The following is a 17731-nucleotide window of genomic DNA, read 5'->3' as shown; positions in this document are numbered from 1 at the left end:
ACTGTAGTGTACTCCTTGCACTGATATTAAGCATACACATTTCTGCATGCTGCATCCTGCTCGAATGCATCCATTTTGGTTACATGTTGTAAATTCATTCCTTGCCCAGTGTTTCCAAGAGAGAATGACCTGCTGATGGTCCATTGTTCTCATTTTCCTTCCTTCCCTTCTGTTTTACAGTTCTCAGCATTGTAAATCTATGAATGTTAAGTGATGTGGCTATCCTGTCCACAACACCTGAAACATCTAATATCTGACTCCCACTGTTGTACCACAATTAATCATATGTACAAATAGCACACACAAATCTACAGCAGATTGGAATTCTGATTCTACCCTCAGTACCTTTGAAGCTGGTGACTGTGTTCTTGGATGATGTCTTTTGCAGTTAGCCTCGTGTTGAGACACATCACGGTCCTACTAAAACAATTCTAATACAAAAACACTAGTTCACAACAATAGCTTGTAAATGCAGAACACACCAGTGCTGGAAAACTCTGCGTCACAATGAGACCAGAGGAACATAAAAGCACTATGTACTACTAGTTATTGGCAGTGTGGTAACAAGGTGCAGTATACCTGTCGACCTGTTGGTGGTGCTGGAGAACAAAATATGTCATTGTTGGTGTTACTGTGGCTATAGGGTAATGTCCGCTCCGCTGGGATGAACTGTAAAAAGTCACAAGTTATTTGAAAATTGAGAGACAGAATGCTGGCCAGTACTTACCCTCAGAATCAGTTAAGAATTGGGGACCACACCACCAAAACACACACACACACACACACACACAGGGAGAGGGGGGGAAGAGAGAGAAAGAGTTGGGAGAGATGGGGAGCAGGTGGGGAGGGGCAAAGGAGCTAGAACATGTGACAGATAAAAATAAGTATAGAGTGATGATGATGATGATGATGAAAGAAGAGGGGGAAATGAGTTAAGTCCAGGAGGTAGTTGGGATGCAAGGTTGTTTCAGAGGGAAAATTCCCACCTCTTGAGTTAAGGGAAACTAGTAGATGGGAGGCTCCAAACAGCCTGGCCCCTTGAACTGTGCTGCAAATTATGTCCAGTAACTGAGTACTTGGTGTCTCTCAAATAAACAATTCTTCTATTCCAAGGATTCCCATACTTTTCCTCTGATAAAATAGGTTTGATGAATCATCTTGCTTATTTTGAAGGTTAACAAAATTAATAAAGTTTTAAAAAATCAGAAAAACTTGTTTATTCAGTTATTACTTCAATCACATGGAAGTCATAAAAAGTTAAAAAATAAGTAAAAATTATTTATTCATTTCAAATGTATTTAGTATTTTTTTTTTATTTTAAGATTCTGTACCGCAATTGGTAAAACTGGGACCCTTATAGGATCACTTTGTTGTCCGTCCATCTTTCTGTCTGACTGTTGAGACCTCTTTTTCTCAGCAAAAAATCAAAGTATCAAGTTGAAATTTATGACAGGTACTAAGGACTAAGGTCACTTAGTGGTGTAAATAATTTAAGCTGCTAAGTCAATGCAGTCAAAACATACAGTATGACCACACATGTCACATATTTTGATACTTACAAACTCACTCATTGAAACCTACAGGGGAACTGTCTGCTACATGCTGGGCTTGATGGTCTAGGGTAAGGTGCGTGCCTGGAAACTGAGAGATTACGGCATCTAATCTCGGTCTGACCATGGATTTCCTGATCTTCATTTTAGCCTAGTCTTCATCTCTCAGTGATGAGAGGAGTCAACAGAAACAACATGTTTTAGATTTCATATTAAACTGTAGGTCCACTTTCCACAGTTGGACAACTGGGGTACGTTAGGGACATACAAGTCATCGAAATGGCATCTGATAGAAAGACTTGCACTAGGCCATTGAGCCACACAGAATTATTATTATTATTATTATTATTATTATTATTATTGCTATCCAAAATTTCAATTTTCTCTCTAAAGCTGCATTTTTGTCCATTGTACTAAAAATTATAACACTTTTTCCTGAAGTGATATGTTAATTTTATTGCCGTTTGTAAAAATGTCTTCCAGACATGCAAGTTTTATCAACCATAAAGGGTGTCTTAAAAATTCAATAAAACTTTGTGTGGAATTATTTTGTGCATTAAATAAGACCAATAACTCATTATGAACTTCGTAAAGCCTCAGTTGTACTTTTCCTCTGGATAGCCATCTCACTTCTGTATGGAGTAAAAGTGCGTTGTGTTCACTACTCATTACAGCACACAAAATTTTAAAAGATCTGGACTGCAGTGGTTGAGATTTTACATAGTTTATCATTATCACCACTTTATTTAAATGTATTTTAAAACAGTAGGCATTTCTTTTTGTTAGTAGAGCTAGCCTATGAAAAATACAGTGACTGCTGGTGGCTCTTGTAGCTATAGTGCATGCAGAATACTGTGGCCAGTAGATGCGCAGATGGCAGGGCATGCGTGAGGAGAGCAGTAGTGGTGGGGGGTGGGGGCAGGCACTGTAGAGGAAATGCTGAGTGCTGGAGGGGAAGTGACATTCTAAACTGAAGCAAAAATGCACAATTTTGTGTGGATATTAAGTAGGTCCTCTTCAAGCCCACACTTGCATGATGACCATTCAAAAAGATCTGTCACTTCTCCTTTGGTTAATATCAAAAAGGAATTCCACTGAAAATACAGTGATTTATTTTTGCCTGGTTTGTTAACCATTTGTAACTTTCAGAGAATTGTCAGGAGTGGGGAGAGTTTTGTGCAAAACTTACACATTTCTCTTGTTGTCATGTTAAAATTTGCTTCTTTTGCCAAAACTCAATGGAGTTTACAGTCTCACGTCACTTGTTGTGCAGACACAATTGCGAGAGAATTCTGAGACAGTTGTTGTGTAATGTGTAATGACTTCACTTACGCTGTATCAAAACCCATAGCACCCCTCATTTCACCAGCTACTGATGCTCCTTAAAAATTATATTCTTTCATCGGAAATGTCTGTAATTAGTAGAATAATGTGGTAGATAATGAGGTTTTGCGTAATAACCAACCACCAAAATACTTTCCTCTTTGTGTGCTATCATTTGCCAAAATCTCATTTTGATATCTCAAACCGCTTATGAAATATGAGCTATATTATGGATATTTCACTCTGGCTTTTGGCTGGCACAGTGTGATTGCAAATGAGTGTGCTACATCAAATCATTTTTCTCGAGACTGGTTTCATTCCAAACTTTTTGAGTTTCAGGCAGTGTCTTACTTCCACTTAAATATCACAATAACTGTGACCATTAGTGAAATGATGGGCACATCATAATAAACCTGACACACAAAGCTATAAGTAAAGCAAAAATGAATTTTTTTTTTACCGAATATGTTCTGTAAAATTGTTTCACAAAGATTGCAGGGCGTGCACGTCTATTCCGTCATCGCTGACCAGCTGAAGGGTGGCAAACGCTTGTAGGCCTCCTGAAAAAATGAATGAAACCACCCGTTGCTGTAGACAAAAACTGGTCACTGCACATGGGCTACCATATCCTGCACAACTTATACCTACAGTATATGTGTTGCAGCTCCCTTTGTTTTTCCTACCGTGGTTGTAGTTCCATCTGTGCAAATACACTTCTCCCATACAATCTCATGTTTTATAATATAATCGTTAATACAACTAAATAGATCTTCTCCTGTTTTTTTTTTTTTTTTTTTGTAAATATGCTGTCATGACTAAATCTTCAATATTTTTATTAAATGTATAACAACCAAATACTAGTAATACAGCTAGTCCCGTGACATCTATGGATTCGTCCGTTTGCAGTGGATACTCACTACAAAGTGCAAGTTGGTAAATTAATTTCTTCTCTATGCCACCGGAAAGATCTTCGATGTGTTGAAACACGATTATTAGCTAACTGTACCACATTTATTTTTTTGGCAGTCTGTTCATTAATAACTGTGTCTGTTCATTGATAACTGTGTCTGTTCATTGATAATTGTGTCTGTTCATTGATAACTGTTTCTGTTCATTGATAACTGTGTCTGTTCATTAGTAATGACGTCTGTTCATGAATAACCATGTCTTTTACAAATGGCTTAAAAAAAGTTTTTCTCTAATTGAATGAGCTTCTCCATTAAGTTCAATATGGTAAATTACATGGTAAGATGCTTGTTCATAAGAGGATGGTACCAAATCAATGGTGAGAGCATAGTATAAGCTATTTTCATACAGAATATAAACTGTAAGAGATGCCTATCATGTGCACATGATGTTTTGTGGCACCAACAGTGGTCAGTTATGAAATTTACATCCCTTAAATTAGTACTGTCAGAGTGTCAGGAAAATAAGCCATGTTATTAATAATTTTTTTGCAGACCAGTTATTTACTTCCCAAGGACCCAGTTTGGAAAATCCTGTTCTATGCCCATTTATGTGCTCATGCAGTTTGTGGTAGTCATTCTTACATGATACGCTGTGCAGTGGACATAAGTTAGTTGTTAAACAACATGCACAGTTTCACAAACTGCTCTGCCTTCAATATTGTCATATTTACCGTTAGTAGATCTAAAGTAAATGGTAGCAGGGGGTTTCATGGGGCAGGTTTTACAGTGAGAATGATTACAGGGATAGGAACTTAGGGATAGCAATGGTTTGAGAATATCATGTTTTGACTAGGATGTTATGGAGGTTAGGAGGGCAACAGAAGGTGACAGTGGGTGGCATTTGGAGGGAGAATCTGATTTCAAGGCTTGGTTTGAGAAGGACTTAGTTTTAGTGAAGAAACATGTTGGAGCATTCAAGGGCCAGTTGGTGTTGGGTGAGAAAGGGGGGGGGGGTGCTTCTGAGTATTGTGGAAGTGAGAGCTGTGTCAGTCAAACGATGAGAAGAGGCTACTGCCTAGGAAATGTCTGGAGTAATCGCGGAAAAGGAAAACATGAGGGTTTGTTGTTGTGGGTGTTGAGGAATTCGGTTATGAGGCAGATTCGTTTGCCTTAAATACTTCGGCTGTAGGCAAGGGAGTGTTTGATGGCGAATGGGTGGCAACTGTGAAAGTGTAGGTATTGTTAGTTATTAGCTGGTAGAGCGAGGTTTGGAAGCGGGCTTTAGTGAGGCGAGAGTCAACATCATGGAAGGTAGCCTTGGTTTTGGAAAAAGACCAGGTGAATTTTAATTGGGAATGAAAGTAAGCTGTTACAGGAAGTGAAGGAGTTATTCTTCACTATGAGTACAAACCATAAAGATGATGGTGATGAATATGTACTAAACTGTGATGCCCAGGTTCCAAGTGTGGAGGAGTGCCTCTTCCATGCAGCCCCTAGAAAGATCATATAGCACAGGGCCATCCTGATTTTGTGTTTCCTGATTTGTTTGTTGGTCTGGCTCTCAAAAGTGAGTAGTTTTGGCTGGAGATGAAGTTGGCAATTCTGACAATAAACAAAGGTTAGGAAGAAATACTAACAAAGAGGTAGAGGGGCTGGCCAGTACTCACCTCAGCTCAGTACAGCCGATAGATACACAAAAAACAGAACCGAAAATTTAATTTCCTAGCTTTTGGAACAAATGTTCCTTCATCAGGGAGGAGAGAGGGGAAAGAAAGGGAAGAAGGGAAAGTAGATTCAGTTACTCACAACCCAGGTTATGAAGCAACAGGGAGGGTAGCCCTGTTTTCCTTTCCCTGTTGCTTCATAACCTGGGTTGTGAGTAACTGAATCTACTTTCCCTTCTTCCCTTTCTTTCCCCTCTCTCCTCCCTGATGAAGGAACATTTGTTCCAAAAGCTAGGAAATTAAATTTTCGGTTCTATTTTTTGTGTATCTATCGGCTGTACTGAGCTGAGGTGAGTACTGGCCAGCCCCTCTACCTCTTTGTTAGTATTTCTTCCTAACCTTTGTTTATTGTCAGAATTGCCAACTTCATCTCCAGCCAAAACTACTCACTTTTGAGAGCCAGACCAACAAACAAATCAGGAAACACAAAATCAGGATGGCCCTGTGCTATATGATCTTTCTAGGGGCTGCATGGAAGAGGCACTCCTCCACACTTGGAACCTGGGCATCACAGTTTAGTACATATTCATCACCATCATCTTTATGGTTTGTACTTATAGTGAAGAATAACTCCTTCACTTCCTGTAACAGCTTACTTTCATCATCTTTATATGAAATTTTCCATTAATCATTTAAAGGTTAGGAAGAGTTTCATGTGGCAGTTGGGAGAGATAGGTAGTGCTCTACGGCTAATATACCACATGTGTGTGGATTGGTGGTTTAAAGCAAGGTCACATAAATAGGGAAAAGGGGGATTTTAGATGGGAGTGAGGATTCAAGACATTCCAGGAAGTGGTTGATGCATTTTATGAAGGCTGGGAGACACTCTGTGACAGGTTTGAGATGCTGGTCAGCTAAGGTTAGGTGTGTTTGCTGCCAGTTTTGAAGCCAGTTTCTATCAAAGGTACTGTTAGTTCCAAAAGGTAGAACAGGCTCGTGTATTTTTATATGTCTGAGAATTGGGATTTAGCCTCTCGAAGGTAAGCCTTCCCAGTAGCTCTGTCTCAGAATTTTATAGTTTTCTCAACTAAATTTTTCTTTTGATACAAGTTATTTTAATCACACTATAATATCCACAGATTAATGTGGTGTAGTAAATGCATAGATAGTTTACAAATAGTCCATACCTTTAATAGTATTTGGCTTTATTAAGATTTGATAAATGATCTTTGCATTTTGATGCCTTTTGTCATTAGTGTTTACCCGCTATAGCATAATCGACATTAGCCTCTATCTTCAGCTGTGTTTCCATCCCAGCACCAGCCAGACATCTGTCATTGAAATGGATAATCTACATGATTTCTCTGCAATTCACATTTCAGCATTTGGCAGAAAGTGCTCAGACACTCTCTCAACCATTCCTCTCTCAAATAGCATGTGGGGAAAATGAACATCTAAATATTTCTGTGAGAGTTTGGATTCCTCTTCTTTCATCATAATAGTTATTCCTCCCGATGTAAGTGGGAGTCAACAAAGTGTTTTGGCATTTGGAGGAGAAAGTTCGTGATTGTAATTTTGTGAAAAGATATCACTGCAATCAAAAATGCCTTTTGTTTTAATGATTGATCACCTCCTCCACTTGCATATGTCATCTGTCTCATTCTCCCTCCTAATTTGTGACAACACAAGATAAGATGCCGTACTTTGAACTTTTTCGATGTCCTCCAGAAATCTTACCTGGTACCAATCCCATGCTAAACAGCAATACTCCAGAAGCGGATGGATAAGTATAATGTAGGCATTTTATTTAGTAGGTCTGTTGCATCTTCTAAATGCTCTGCTTTTAAAATACGGTCATCAATTCACCTTCCCCAGAACATTATCAATGTGATGGTTTCAATTTAAGGTGTTCGGAATTAAAATCCCCAAATGTTTAACTGAATCGACAGTCTTTAAACTTGTGTTATTTACCATGTAAACAAAATTTTATGGAACTTTTTTAGTACTCATGTGGATTACCTTGCACGTTTTGTTCTGATGACTTTACTAGAGGGTAAGCAACAGCATTTTCTGCAAACAATCTAAGAGGGCTGCTCGTATTGTCTCCTAAATCACTTATGTAGATTCAGAGCAGCAGAGGGCAAATAACACTTCCTTGGGGAACCACAGATATAAATTTCATTTCACTTGATGACTACCCATTCATTACTATGAACTGTGGCCTTTCTGGCAGGAAATCATGAATTCAATCACACAGCTGAGATGATGCTCTATTGGTACACAGTTTGATTAGAATCCACTTATGGGGAATAGTGTCAAAAGCCATCAGGAAATATAGAAATATGGAATGAACTGGAGACCCCTATTGTTTATAATCATTGCATAACATGAATAAAGTGGTGGTTGTGTTTCACGAGAATGATATTTTCTGAATTAATGTTAGTTGTGTGTCAATAGGTTGTTTTCGTGGAGGTACTTCATTATGTTGGAACACACTGTGTGTTCAGAATACTGCTATAAGTTGATGACAGTAATGTGAGTCTGTAATTCAGCGGATTGCTTCTGTTCCCTTTCTTGTGTGTTGGTGTAACCTTCACAACTTTCCAGTCTTTAGGTACAGATCTTTTGTCTAGAGCATGGGCATGTATGAATGCTAAAAATGGAACTATTTCATCTGCATACTCTGGAAGCAACCTGATTAGTAGAAGATCAAGACAGGAAGACTTGCTTTCATTAAGTGATTTAAGTTGCTCCCCTTGAGTAAAATTGAAACAAGCGATAGTGGGCGCACAACCGAGTATATTGAGATAGGAAACCAACAGTTGGAAATCCATATTTATTGTGTTATGGAACGTATGGGTGGGCATTGACCAAGATCACCTAAATAGGACCTATTTGTTGCTTCCATGTGTGACTGGTCAATGTTACATGCTGTTCCTGTGAGATATGCTGCCACAGTTCTTGGAGACTGTAATTATTGTTGTCCGCAAAAGAATCTGCTTTCAACATGACAGTACACCAGCCTATTTTGATGTTAATGTCCACGAACACTTGAATGACACACACCCTCATCATTGGATTGTAAGGGAGGTCCTGTCTATGCTTCAGGTGTCTCCTTACAATTTCTGACAAAACATGTTTGTTGTTGTTGTTGTGGTCTTCAGTCCAGAGACTGGTTTGATGCAGCTCTCCATGCTACTCTATCCTGTGCAAGCTTCTTCATCTCCCACTACCTACTGCAACCCACATCCTTCTGAATATGCTTAGTGTATTCATCTCTTGGTCTCCCACTATGATTTTTACCCTCCACACTGCCCTCCATTACTAAATTGGTGATCCCTTGATGCCTCAGAACATGTCCTACCAACCGATCCCTTCTTCTAGTTAAATTGTGCTGCAAATTTCTCTTCTCCCCAATTCTATTCAGTATCTCCTCGTTAGTTATGTGATCAACCCATCTAATCTTCAGCATTCTTCTGTAGCACCACATTTCGAAAGCTTCTGTTCTCTTCTTGTCTAAACTATTTATCGTCCATGTTTAACTCCATACATGGCCACAGTCCATACAGGTACTTTCAAAAACGACTTCCTGACTCTTAAATCTATACTGGATGTTAACAAATTTCTCTTCTTCAGAAATGCTTTCCTTGCCATTGTCAGTATACATTTTATATCCTCTCTATTTCGACCATCATCAGTTATTTTGTTCCCCAAATAGCAAACCTCATTTACTACTTTTAAGTATCTCATTTCCTAATCTAATTCCCTCAGCATCACCCAAGTTAATTCAACTACATTCCATTATCCTCGATTTGCTTTTGTTGATATTCTCTTGTATCCTCCTTTCAAGACACTGTCCATTCCCTTCAACTGCTCATCCAGGTCCTTTGCTGCCTCTGACAGAATTACAGTGTCATTGGCAAACCTCAAAGTATTTATTTCTTCTCCATGGATTTTAATTCCTACTCATAATTTTTCTTTTGTTTCAGTCACTGCTTGCTCAATATACAGATTGAATCACATCGGGGAGAGGCTACAACCCTGTCTCATTCCCTTCCCAACCACTGCTTCTCTTTCATGTCCCTCGACTCTTATAACTGCCATCTGGTTTATGTACAAATTGTAAATAGTCTTTCGCTCCCTGTATTTTACCCCAGCCACCTTCAGAATTTGAAAGAGAGTATTCCAGTCACCTTCAGAATTTGAAAGAGAGTATTCCAGTCAATATTGTCAAAAGCTTTCTCTAAGTCTACAAATGCTAGAAATGTAGGTTTGCCTTTCCTTAATCTATCTTCTAAGGTAAGTCTTAGGTTCAGTATTTCCTCACATGTTCCAACATTTCTACGGAATCCAAGCTGATCTTCCCCGAGGTCGGCTTGTATTCTTCTTGAAGCATGTCTCATATGTCTTGCTCACCAGATGATAGAGTTTTGTCAGGGCTGGCTCCCCCAAGGCTCAGTAGTTCTAATGGAATATCTCCCATTTCATCTTCATCTACATCCTTTTCCATTTTTATAATATTGTCCTCAAGTACATCGCCCTTGTATAGACCCTCAGTATACTCCTTCCACCTTCCTGCTTTCTCTTCTTTGCTTAGAACTGGGTTGTCATCCGAGCTCTTGATATTCATACAAGTGGTTTTCTTTTCTCCAAAGGTCTCTCTAATTTTCCTGTAGGCAGTATCTATCTTACCCCTAGTGATATATGCCTCTACATCCTTATATTTGTCTTCTAGCCATCCCTGCTTAGCCATTTTGCACTTCCTGTTGATCTTATTTTTGAGACATTTGTATTCCTTTTTGCCTGCTTCGTTTACTGCATTTTTATATTTTCTCCTTTCATCAATTAAATTCAATATTTCTTCTGTTACCTAAGGATTTCTACTATCCCTTGTCGTTTTACCTACTTCATCCTCTACTGCCTTCACTATTTCATCTCTGAAAGCTACCCATTCTTCTTCTATTGTATTTCTTTCCCCCATTCTTGTCAATCGTTCCCTAATGCTCTCCCTGAAACACTCTACAAACTCCAGTTTCATCAGTTTATCCAGGTGCCATCTCGTTAAATTCCCACCTTTTTGCAGTTTCATCAGTTTTAATCTACAGTTCATAACCAATAGATTGTGGTCAGAGTCCACATCTGCCCCTGGAAATGTCTTACAATTTAAAACCTGGTTCCTAAATCTCTGTCTTACCATTAAATAATCTATCTGAAACCTTCCAGTATCTCAAGGCTTCTTCCATGTATACAACCTTCTTTCATGATTCTTGAACCAAGTGTTAGATATGATTAAGTTATGCTCTGTGCAGAATTCTACCAGGTGGCTTCCTTTTTCATTTCTTAGCCCCATTCCATACTCACCTATTACGTTTCCTCCACTTCCTTTTCCTACTGTCGAATTCCAGTCACCCATGGCAATTAAATTTTTGTCTCCCTTCACTATCTGAATAATTTCTTTTATCTCATCATACATTTCATCAATCTCTTCGTCATCTGCAGAGATAGTTCGCATATAAACTTGTACTACTGTGGTAGGCATGGGCTTCATGTCAATCTTGGCCACAATAATGCGTTCACTATGCTGGTTGTGGTAGTTTACCTGCACATATTTAAAAAAAATAAAATAGGTGTGTTATTCACATCAAGAAGTTTTTTGTACCTCTCCCAAAATGATGATGCCCTGCCTACCATCAAACATTCTGCTTCACCGTCATTATCTTATTAAATCACTCCAACTCTTGCACCACAAGTCATACCCATGTCAAAGAACTAAGTACAAAAATCTGTACCATGCAGCACCCCACCCCTCCCTCCTGCCTCCTCCTCCTTCCCCCTCTAGTGTTCAGCCATGTCATATGGCTAGTTCACTATCAATTATGGCATAATTTGCTATGTGTACATGACCACAAATCAAATGTGCACCACCAAATTGTGACTGAGGGCATCTCAGTTATGCAGTGGTGGGCCATGTTGCACAGTACAACTTTATCAACTTCTGTGAATGCTTCACCTGCGCCACTTGCATCATTCCACATCATCCCAGATTTTCAGATCACAAAAGTGGAAGCTTACTTTCCAACAGATCTCATGGTCCATCAGTGCTTCTGTAATCAGTCCCCCGCCCCTTCTTCCTCCCCCCTCCTCTCTCTCTCTCTCTCTCTCTCTCTCTCTCTCTTTCTCTCTTTCTCTTTCTCCAGGGTAACAGTAACAATGCAGTTCTCTACTGCAAGTCTTGTATTTTAGATTTTATTGGGTTGGGAGCTTTATAGTTTTCAGGGCACATGCTTCAACAGCCACAAAAACCTTGAACAGGTAATAACTTCTTGTGCTATCTTGAGCAAAACTAAAGGTATATAATGGAGTTTTAGATGTATTGATCTGTGAGGAACTTGAGATCTTAAATATCAGAAAGATAGATGACATGAAAGTAGTGTGTTGTAAGCAAAATATCTTGAGGAAGATCCTTGCCCAGTGTGATGGCTTCAGAAAATGGAAGAACCAAAAATATTGGGAACGTTTTCCAGAAAATGAAGACAAATGGAGTTCAGTGGGGAGTATGTGCTCACATGCATAAACATCTTTGAGCCAAGTGTATGGTCTGAAGGCCTATGCATCTGTCTGCTTGGTATTCCCAGGAACTAGTGATTGGATAAAGTCATAGAAACACAAAAATGTATTTACTGAAGCAAATTGCAACGTCGTCACATTATCCGTAAGTGCTGTGAAGTAAGGATCTCAGCTGCCACCCTGGAGTCTTCTGTGCTGCCGTTCTCCTTCCACCTTCCCTTGCTTCTGTATCTTTGTGAGCAACATTCTAGTGCAGTTTTCAAGGTTTCTCCTCTGCTCTGCTGCCCTTTGTTTCCTAAGCTCTAACCTCTCCCTTTCTCATTTCTTCCACATCAACCATTCTTCCATCCCAGTCAGGCTACAGTGCGAGAAAAAGAGAGAGAGAGAGAGAGAGAGAGAGAGAGAGAGAGAAAGGGGGGGGGGGGGGCATGTTCATGCTTTATGCAACTGTGCTTGATTTGAAGAACAACAGAAGTGCAAAGTGCTGGCCTGTATTACCACATCATCACTGTTTCAGATTTGTTCTGAAAAATCTTTGCCGTATTTATAAGCAGTCCTGTTACTGTCTAGTAAAATTATTAAGTGGACACTTTTGATGCTCATCTGATCGTGCAATGAAAACATTAATAGATCTTTTTTCTGTTTCAGGAAAAACACATTGTCACAAATGGTGTATTGGCTGCAAATGTTAAAGAAGGATGCAGTGTATTAGAAAAGCACCACACTTGGAGCAAAGAGACACAGCTGGTCAAGAAGCAACAAAATAATGACTATATCATTCTGGCGAACAGTCACATTCAGTCTGCATTGTCACATGATGTTATGGTAGATTCTTCTCCCATACTTTGGATAACGGGAGAAGTTGAAAAATCGCAGACAAAGGATACAGGTCTAGAATCTTTGCATATGCCACAGATAGTTGGTTTATGTGATACAAAGCTACAACAGGTTCAGAAAGACTCTAATGATGAAACTGTTACAAGAAGTTATCCATTGAAATATAGTCCAGTTAATAAAACTATGGGTAATGATGAAATTTTTTATGAAGAAATATGCAATGATGAAAAAGATACTAATTTTGTAAATCAAAGTAAGACTGCTAACACTACTGCTACTAAAATGTATAGCACCAAGCTAAAAAACGTACACAATATATCCCATATTAAAGGATGTCCTTCCTCTAAATCATCAGATATGTTAAATATAGTTATGTCATCTCTGTCACAATCTGAAGCTTCCAAGAACCCAGGAGTATTTCATGAAAACAATGATCCATTCACACTGAATATTCCAGTAGTATTTAACACTAGTGCTGAATCTATGTATCTTCCTAATGATAAACAAAATATTTTAACAAGCTGTAAGTCAGAAAATCCTGATTTAGGAAATAAGTCAGATGTGTGTATTGGTAATACTTGTGGTGCTGCAGTTTCACAGTCAAAATTTACTCAAGAAAGTGATTCAGGAACTCATGAAGCATCAAAATGTATGTCTCCTCCACAGCAAATGTTAACTTTGAATGAAGAATCTCTTAATCTGTTTTATGACACAGATATATAAAGTATAGTGTCTTTTTATTTGTTATGATAACTACATGTTTTTATCACTTATATGTTCAGAAATATGTGTGACAGTGTTCTCTTGCATTGTTTAGCAATAAAGAGCATTTATAGTAAGTGCCATTAAATATGTTGCTGGTTTACTTTTTGAAAAACAACACTTTAAGTAATGCTATTTATTTGGAACTGTGTTATGTTGAATGTCTATGGGTAGGAACAGTTGGGGGAAAAAAAAAAGAAAAAAAAAATAGATGTGTAATTCACAAGTAATTTGGTTGTGGTGGTGATATAAATATTTATCTGGAAGCTATCTCATGATGTAATTATTCCTATTGCATGTCGGGAAATTGTCATTATTTCCAGTATGGATTGTGGCTCTTTTTCCATTTGATATGAGGGGGTATGGATTTGTACACTCAGCTGACTTCACACACTACTTGTCAGGACTATGGAGACACTGGCTCAGTGAGGTACAGCAATACGCAAATGCTTATGTGTCACAACTGTGTCTGACAATCTAGTACTGGATTATTTGGATTTGTCAAGACTCCATTTTGAGCCAGAAAAGACATATTTCGCATCGAAACCACACAAGTTAAAAACACTTTTGTCCAAGCAGGCAGCCAGTGACATGACTCGACTTTCAATGGGTGTGTGGAGGTACTTGCCACAAGCGTATGTTGACACATAGTATTTAGCATTCCAAGACAGTGCCAGCTCATAAGCATCACCCCCCCCCCCCCCAGACAACCACTTGGGCATTATGAATTGGTTTCTCCAGTTGTAACATCTGAAGGCATTGCAACATTTATTGTCATGATTGGTACTGAAGACAGGCCTTTAAAATCACAATGTGATACATGACATGCTGTAGACACAAGACAAATTACTAAAAGTAGCAATAACGCAATACTGACAGTTAAGTATGTATTAATATTACTTGAAGATTTGACAGATTTAATACAATTCGTTGCTTGCTTGAAGTTCAAACATTGTTAGTAGTCATTACAGTTTCTTATACAGATGGCATATCAAACAGATCACATGAAAAATCACAATTAACCATTACCATTTGAGTATGAAAGGTACTTCATGTGTACCAGATATTATAAATGTTAAGGTGATATTTAGAATTGAATTGAAAGAGTAAATTATACTAAAATGTAGACTTTCACGGCCGGAAATATTATGTCCATTATAATTATCCGGGCTGTTATGCCGTGGTCGGTTGATGAATTCTGTGTTGATTCCCAACGTTTTGTCTCCGACTGCGGGAGACATCTTCAAGGGGGTCCGTAGCTCGATGGAAGGTCCAACACACCCACTGGCTCGCTACTGACTGCCGCTAAATTCTGTGTCCGCGCGCTCCCATGCCGCGGCGTGACGTCACGTGTTTTGAAAACGTCAGTGCAATTGGCGGTGTCCATCGCCGTCGATCACCGTTGCCATCACCCAGTAGTGGACGGGTGGTACACATCTTCTTTAACACCGGCATCCATATACCGTTTATTTTCACGCCCTCCTCCTTTCGATTGAAATTATTAGGGTGTTTAGCGATTTCGATTGCCTCCCTGTAGAGCCTTTTGTAATATCCGCTTGTGGCCGCTAGTACTTGCGTCTCCTTGAAATGAATATTGTGGTTCCCTGGCTGGAAAGCATGCTCCGCAGCAGCTGATTGTTCCGTTTCTCCTCTTCTATAATTGCCCTTGTGCTCATCCAAAGAAAGAACTGTTTCTAAACGTTTGGAAGAGCACAAGGGCAATTGTAAATGAGGAGAAACGGAACGATCAGCTGTTGCGGAGCATGCTTTCCAGCCAGGGAACCACAATATTCATTTCGAGGAGAAGCAAGTACTAGTGGCCACAAGCGGATATTACGAAAGTCTCTACAGGGAGGCAATCGAAATCGCTAAACACCCTAATAATTTCAGTCGAAAGGAGGAGGGTGTGAAATTAAATGGTATATGGATGCTGGTGTTAAAGAAGATGTGTACCACTCGTCCACTACTGGGTGATGGCAACGGCGACAGACAGCGACCAATTGCACTGACGTTTTCAAAACGCGTGACGTCACGCCGCAGCGCGGGAGCGCGCGGACATGGAATTTAGCGGCAGTCAGTAGCGAGCCAGTGGGTGTGTTGGACCTTCCATCGAGCTATGGACCCCCTTGAAGATGTCTCCCGCAGTCGGAGACGAAATGTTGGGAATTGACACAGAATTCATCAACTGACCACGGCATAACTGCCCAGACAATTATAATGGACAGAGTAAATTATACCTTCAGACCATTGTTTAAGAAATTGTTGATACAGGTGCATTAAATTCCTAGGGCAATCATCTCTCAGAGGATTATTCATAAATAACTCTGTCTCTCAGCTGTACATGCTACTATCTAAGAATATTTCTGATTCTGAGCAAATTGACTTATGACTATGTTTACGTATATACAGATCATGCTCATTCAGAGATAAAAAATACCTACAGTAAATAATCATTTAGCTGATACATGACATGAATGCCAGCCTCTTGCCACATGACAGGGTATCAATCTTGTGCATTTCAAAACTATGTGTTGATGTAGGAATAACAATTAATTCATCTTCCATAATTAAAAAATATATTTTAGCTAATTTGTAGTAAGCTGATAAATTATAAGAATTAACAGGGTAAATCGTAGTAGATATTGCATCTAACTTACATTCAATTAATAGTAGGATCTGTAAGAATTGATCTTGTTGCAATAGTACATGATCTTGTTGCAATAGTACACTGCTTAAACAATCATAGAACTACTTTCTAGAGCTGTACTTAAAATAAAAGCATCAGTTCTAGCATTTGATAGACTGTCAGTAATTCTTAACAACAGAATGTTGAAAATCTAACTGAGCAGTCTCAGCAGACAGACCTGCTAACAACTCGCAAATTGTAGCATTCATCTCGGCACGAATTATGTTGAAATCTGTAATGAATTGCTTCACAATATCTTCAATAAAAACTACGTGGCTAGTAATGGTTCTTTGGATATTCCTTAATATAATTATTTCATTAGAGATAATATTATGAAAAGGATATACTGCTAATAGCCACATAGTGGAAATGTTGAGTCGCAGTCAGGCACAACAAAAAGACTGCTAAACAAATTAACTTCTGTCCAAAAAACTTGCACGTGCACGCACACACACACACACACACACACACACACACACACACACACACACAAGCAAATGCAATTCTCACACATGACCTCTGTCTTTGGCTAGTCTCAGTAGAGGGAGGCTTCTTGGTCTAAAGCTCACTTGTTTAGCAGTCTTTTTGTTGTGGCTGTCTACAACTCAATCTATCCTTTTCATAATACTGTCATTAATCCATCCTAGATTTTCCTTTTTTTATGTTTCATTAGAGAGGTTAATTGAATTTATACTGGACTGTTGTTCAAAGGTAAAATTTTGTCTTTAATGTGCAACAGATCATGGGTGGTTAAAGCACCAAATACACTACAAAAGGTAGTTCCTCCAAAATAAAACCAGGCATATTTGTGCATAATCCATATTTTGTGTGGTAAAGGGTTTAAAATAACAACTAGTATTTTGTTCATAACCAGCAAATGTGGCTTCTACCTCCATTTTGATAATGGTCCAGTTGTTATAACAAGACATTCCTATTTCCAAAACTATATGATTATCTTTTTATGAGCAAATTAAATCAATTTGCTTCTTAACAAAATTCAGTTGTTGTTAAATCTCAAATTGTATTTAAGTACAAGTATCATGGTTCAAACAAAACACCTGTTGTATGGAATACTGTTAATATAGCATTAATGGAACACATTGTCATTTCCAAAATTAGAATTGCAGTAAACATGGTTAATTAGTTCTAAACACTAGAGTAAAACAGTCGGTGTAATACAAATCGTATCTAGTGGTGAACTGCAGAATAGGTTTCAGTTATATTTGCGTACTCTGTGTAATAGCTTCAATCTATATTTGCACAACACATTCACATAAGCATATGGTTGTGAAATAAACACATGCATTGCACTCACACTACACATCTTCAAAGATTGTAGGGATGTAAGGAAGATTGCTTGGTGTATGTTGATGCCTTGGGATCGAAGTCTGGACTGCACTGAAAGAACCAGAGGTTGTACAGAGTTTCAGGGAG

General features: G+C 38.7%; 1 protein-coding gene across 1 annotated transcript in view; it reads left to right on the top strand.

The window, feature by feature from the left end:
- Positions 1-14418, top strand: part of LOC126457255 (zinc finger protein 252-like) — an 81043-nt gene extending 66625 nt beyond the window's left edge. Inside the window, exon 7 of the mRNA XM_050093416.1 lies at positions 12661-14418. Coding sequence (XP_049949373.1) covers positions 12661-13572 — 912 coding nt within the window. The 3' untranslated portion in view covers positions 13573-14418. The remainder of the gene's footprint in view (positions 1-12660) is intronic.
- The last annotated feature ends 3313 nt before the right edge of the window (positions 14419-17731 follow it).

This window comes from Schistocerca serialis, chromosome 2, assembly GCF_023864345.2.
Source record: "Schistocerca serialis cubense isolate TAMUIC-IGC-003099 chromosome 2, iqSchSeri2.2, whole genome shotgun sequence".
NCBI lineage: Eukaryota > Metazoa > Arthropoda > Insecta > Orthoptera > Acrididae > Schistocerca > Schistocerca serialis.
This window is presented reverse-complemented; position numbering and strand designations above follow the sequence as displayed.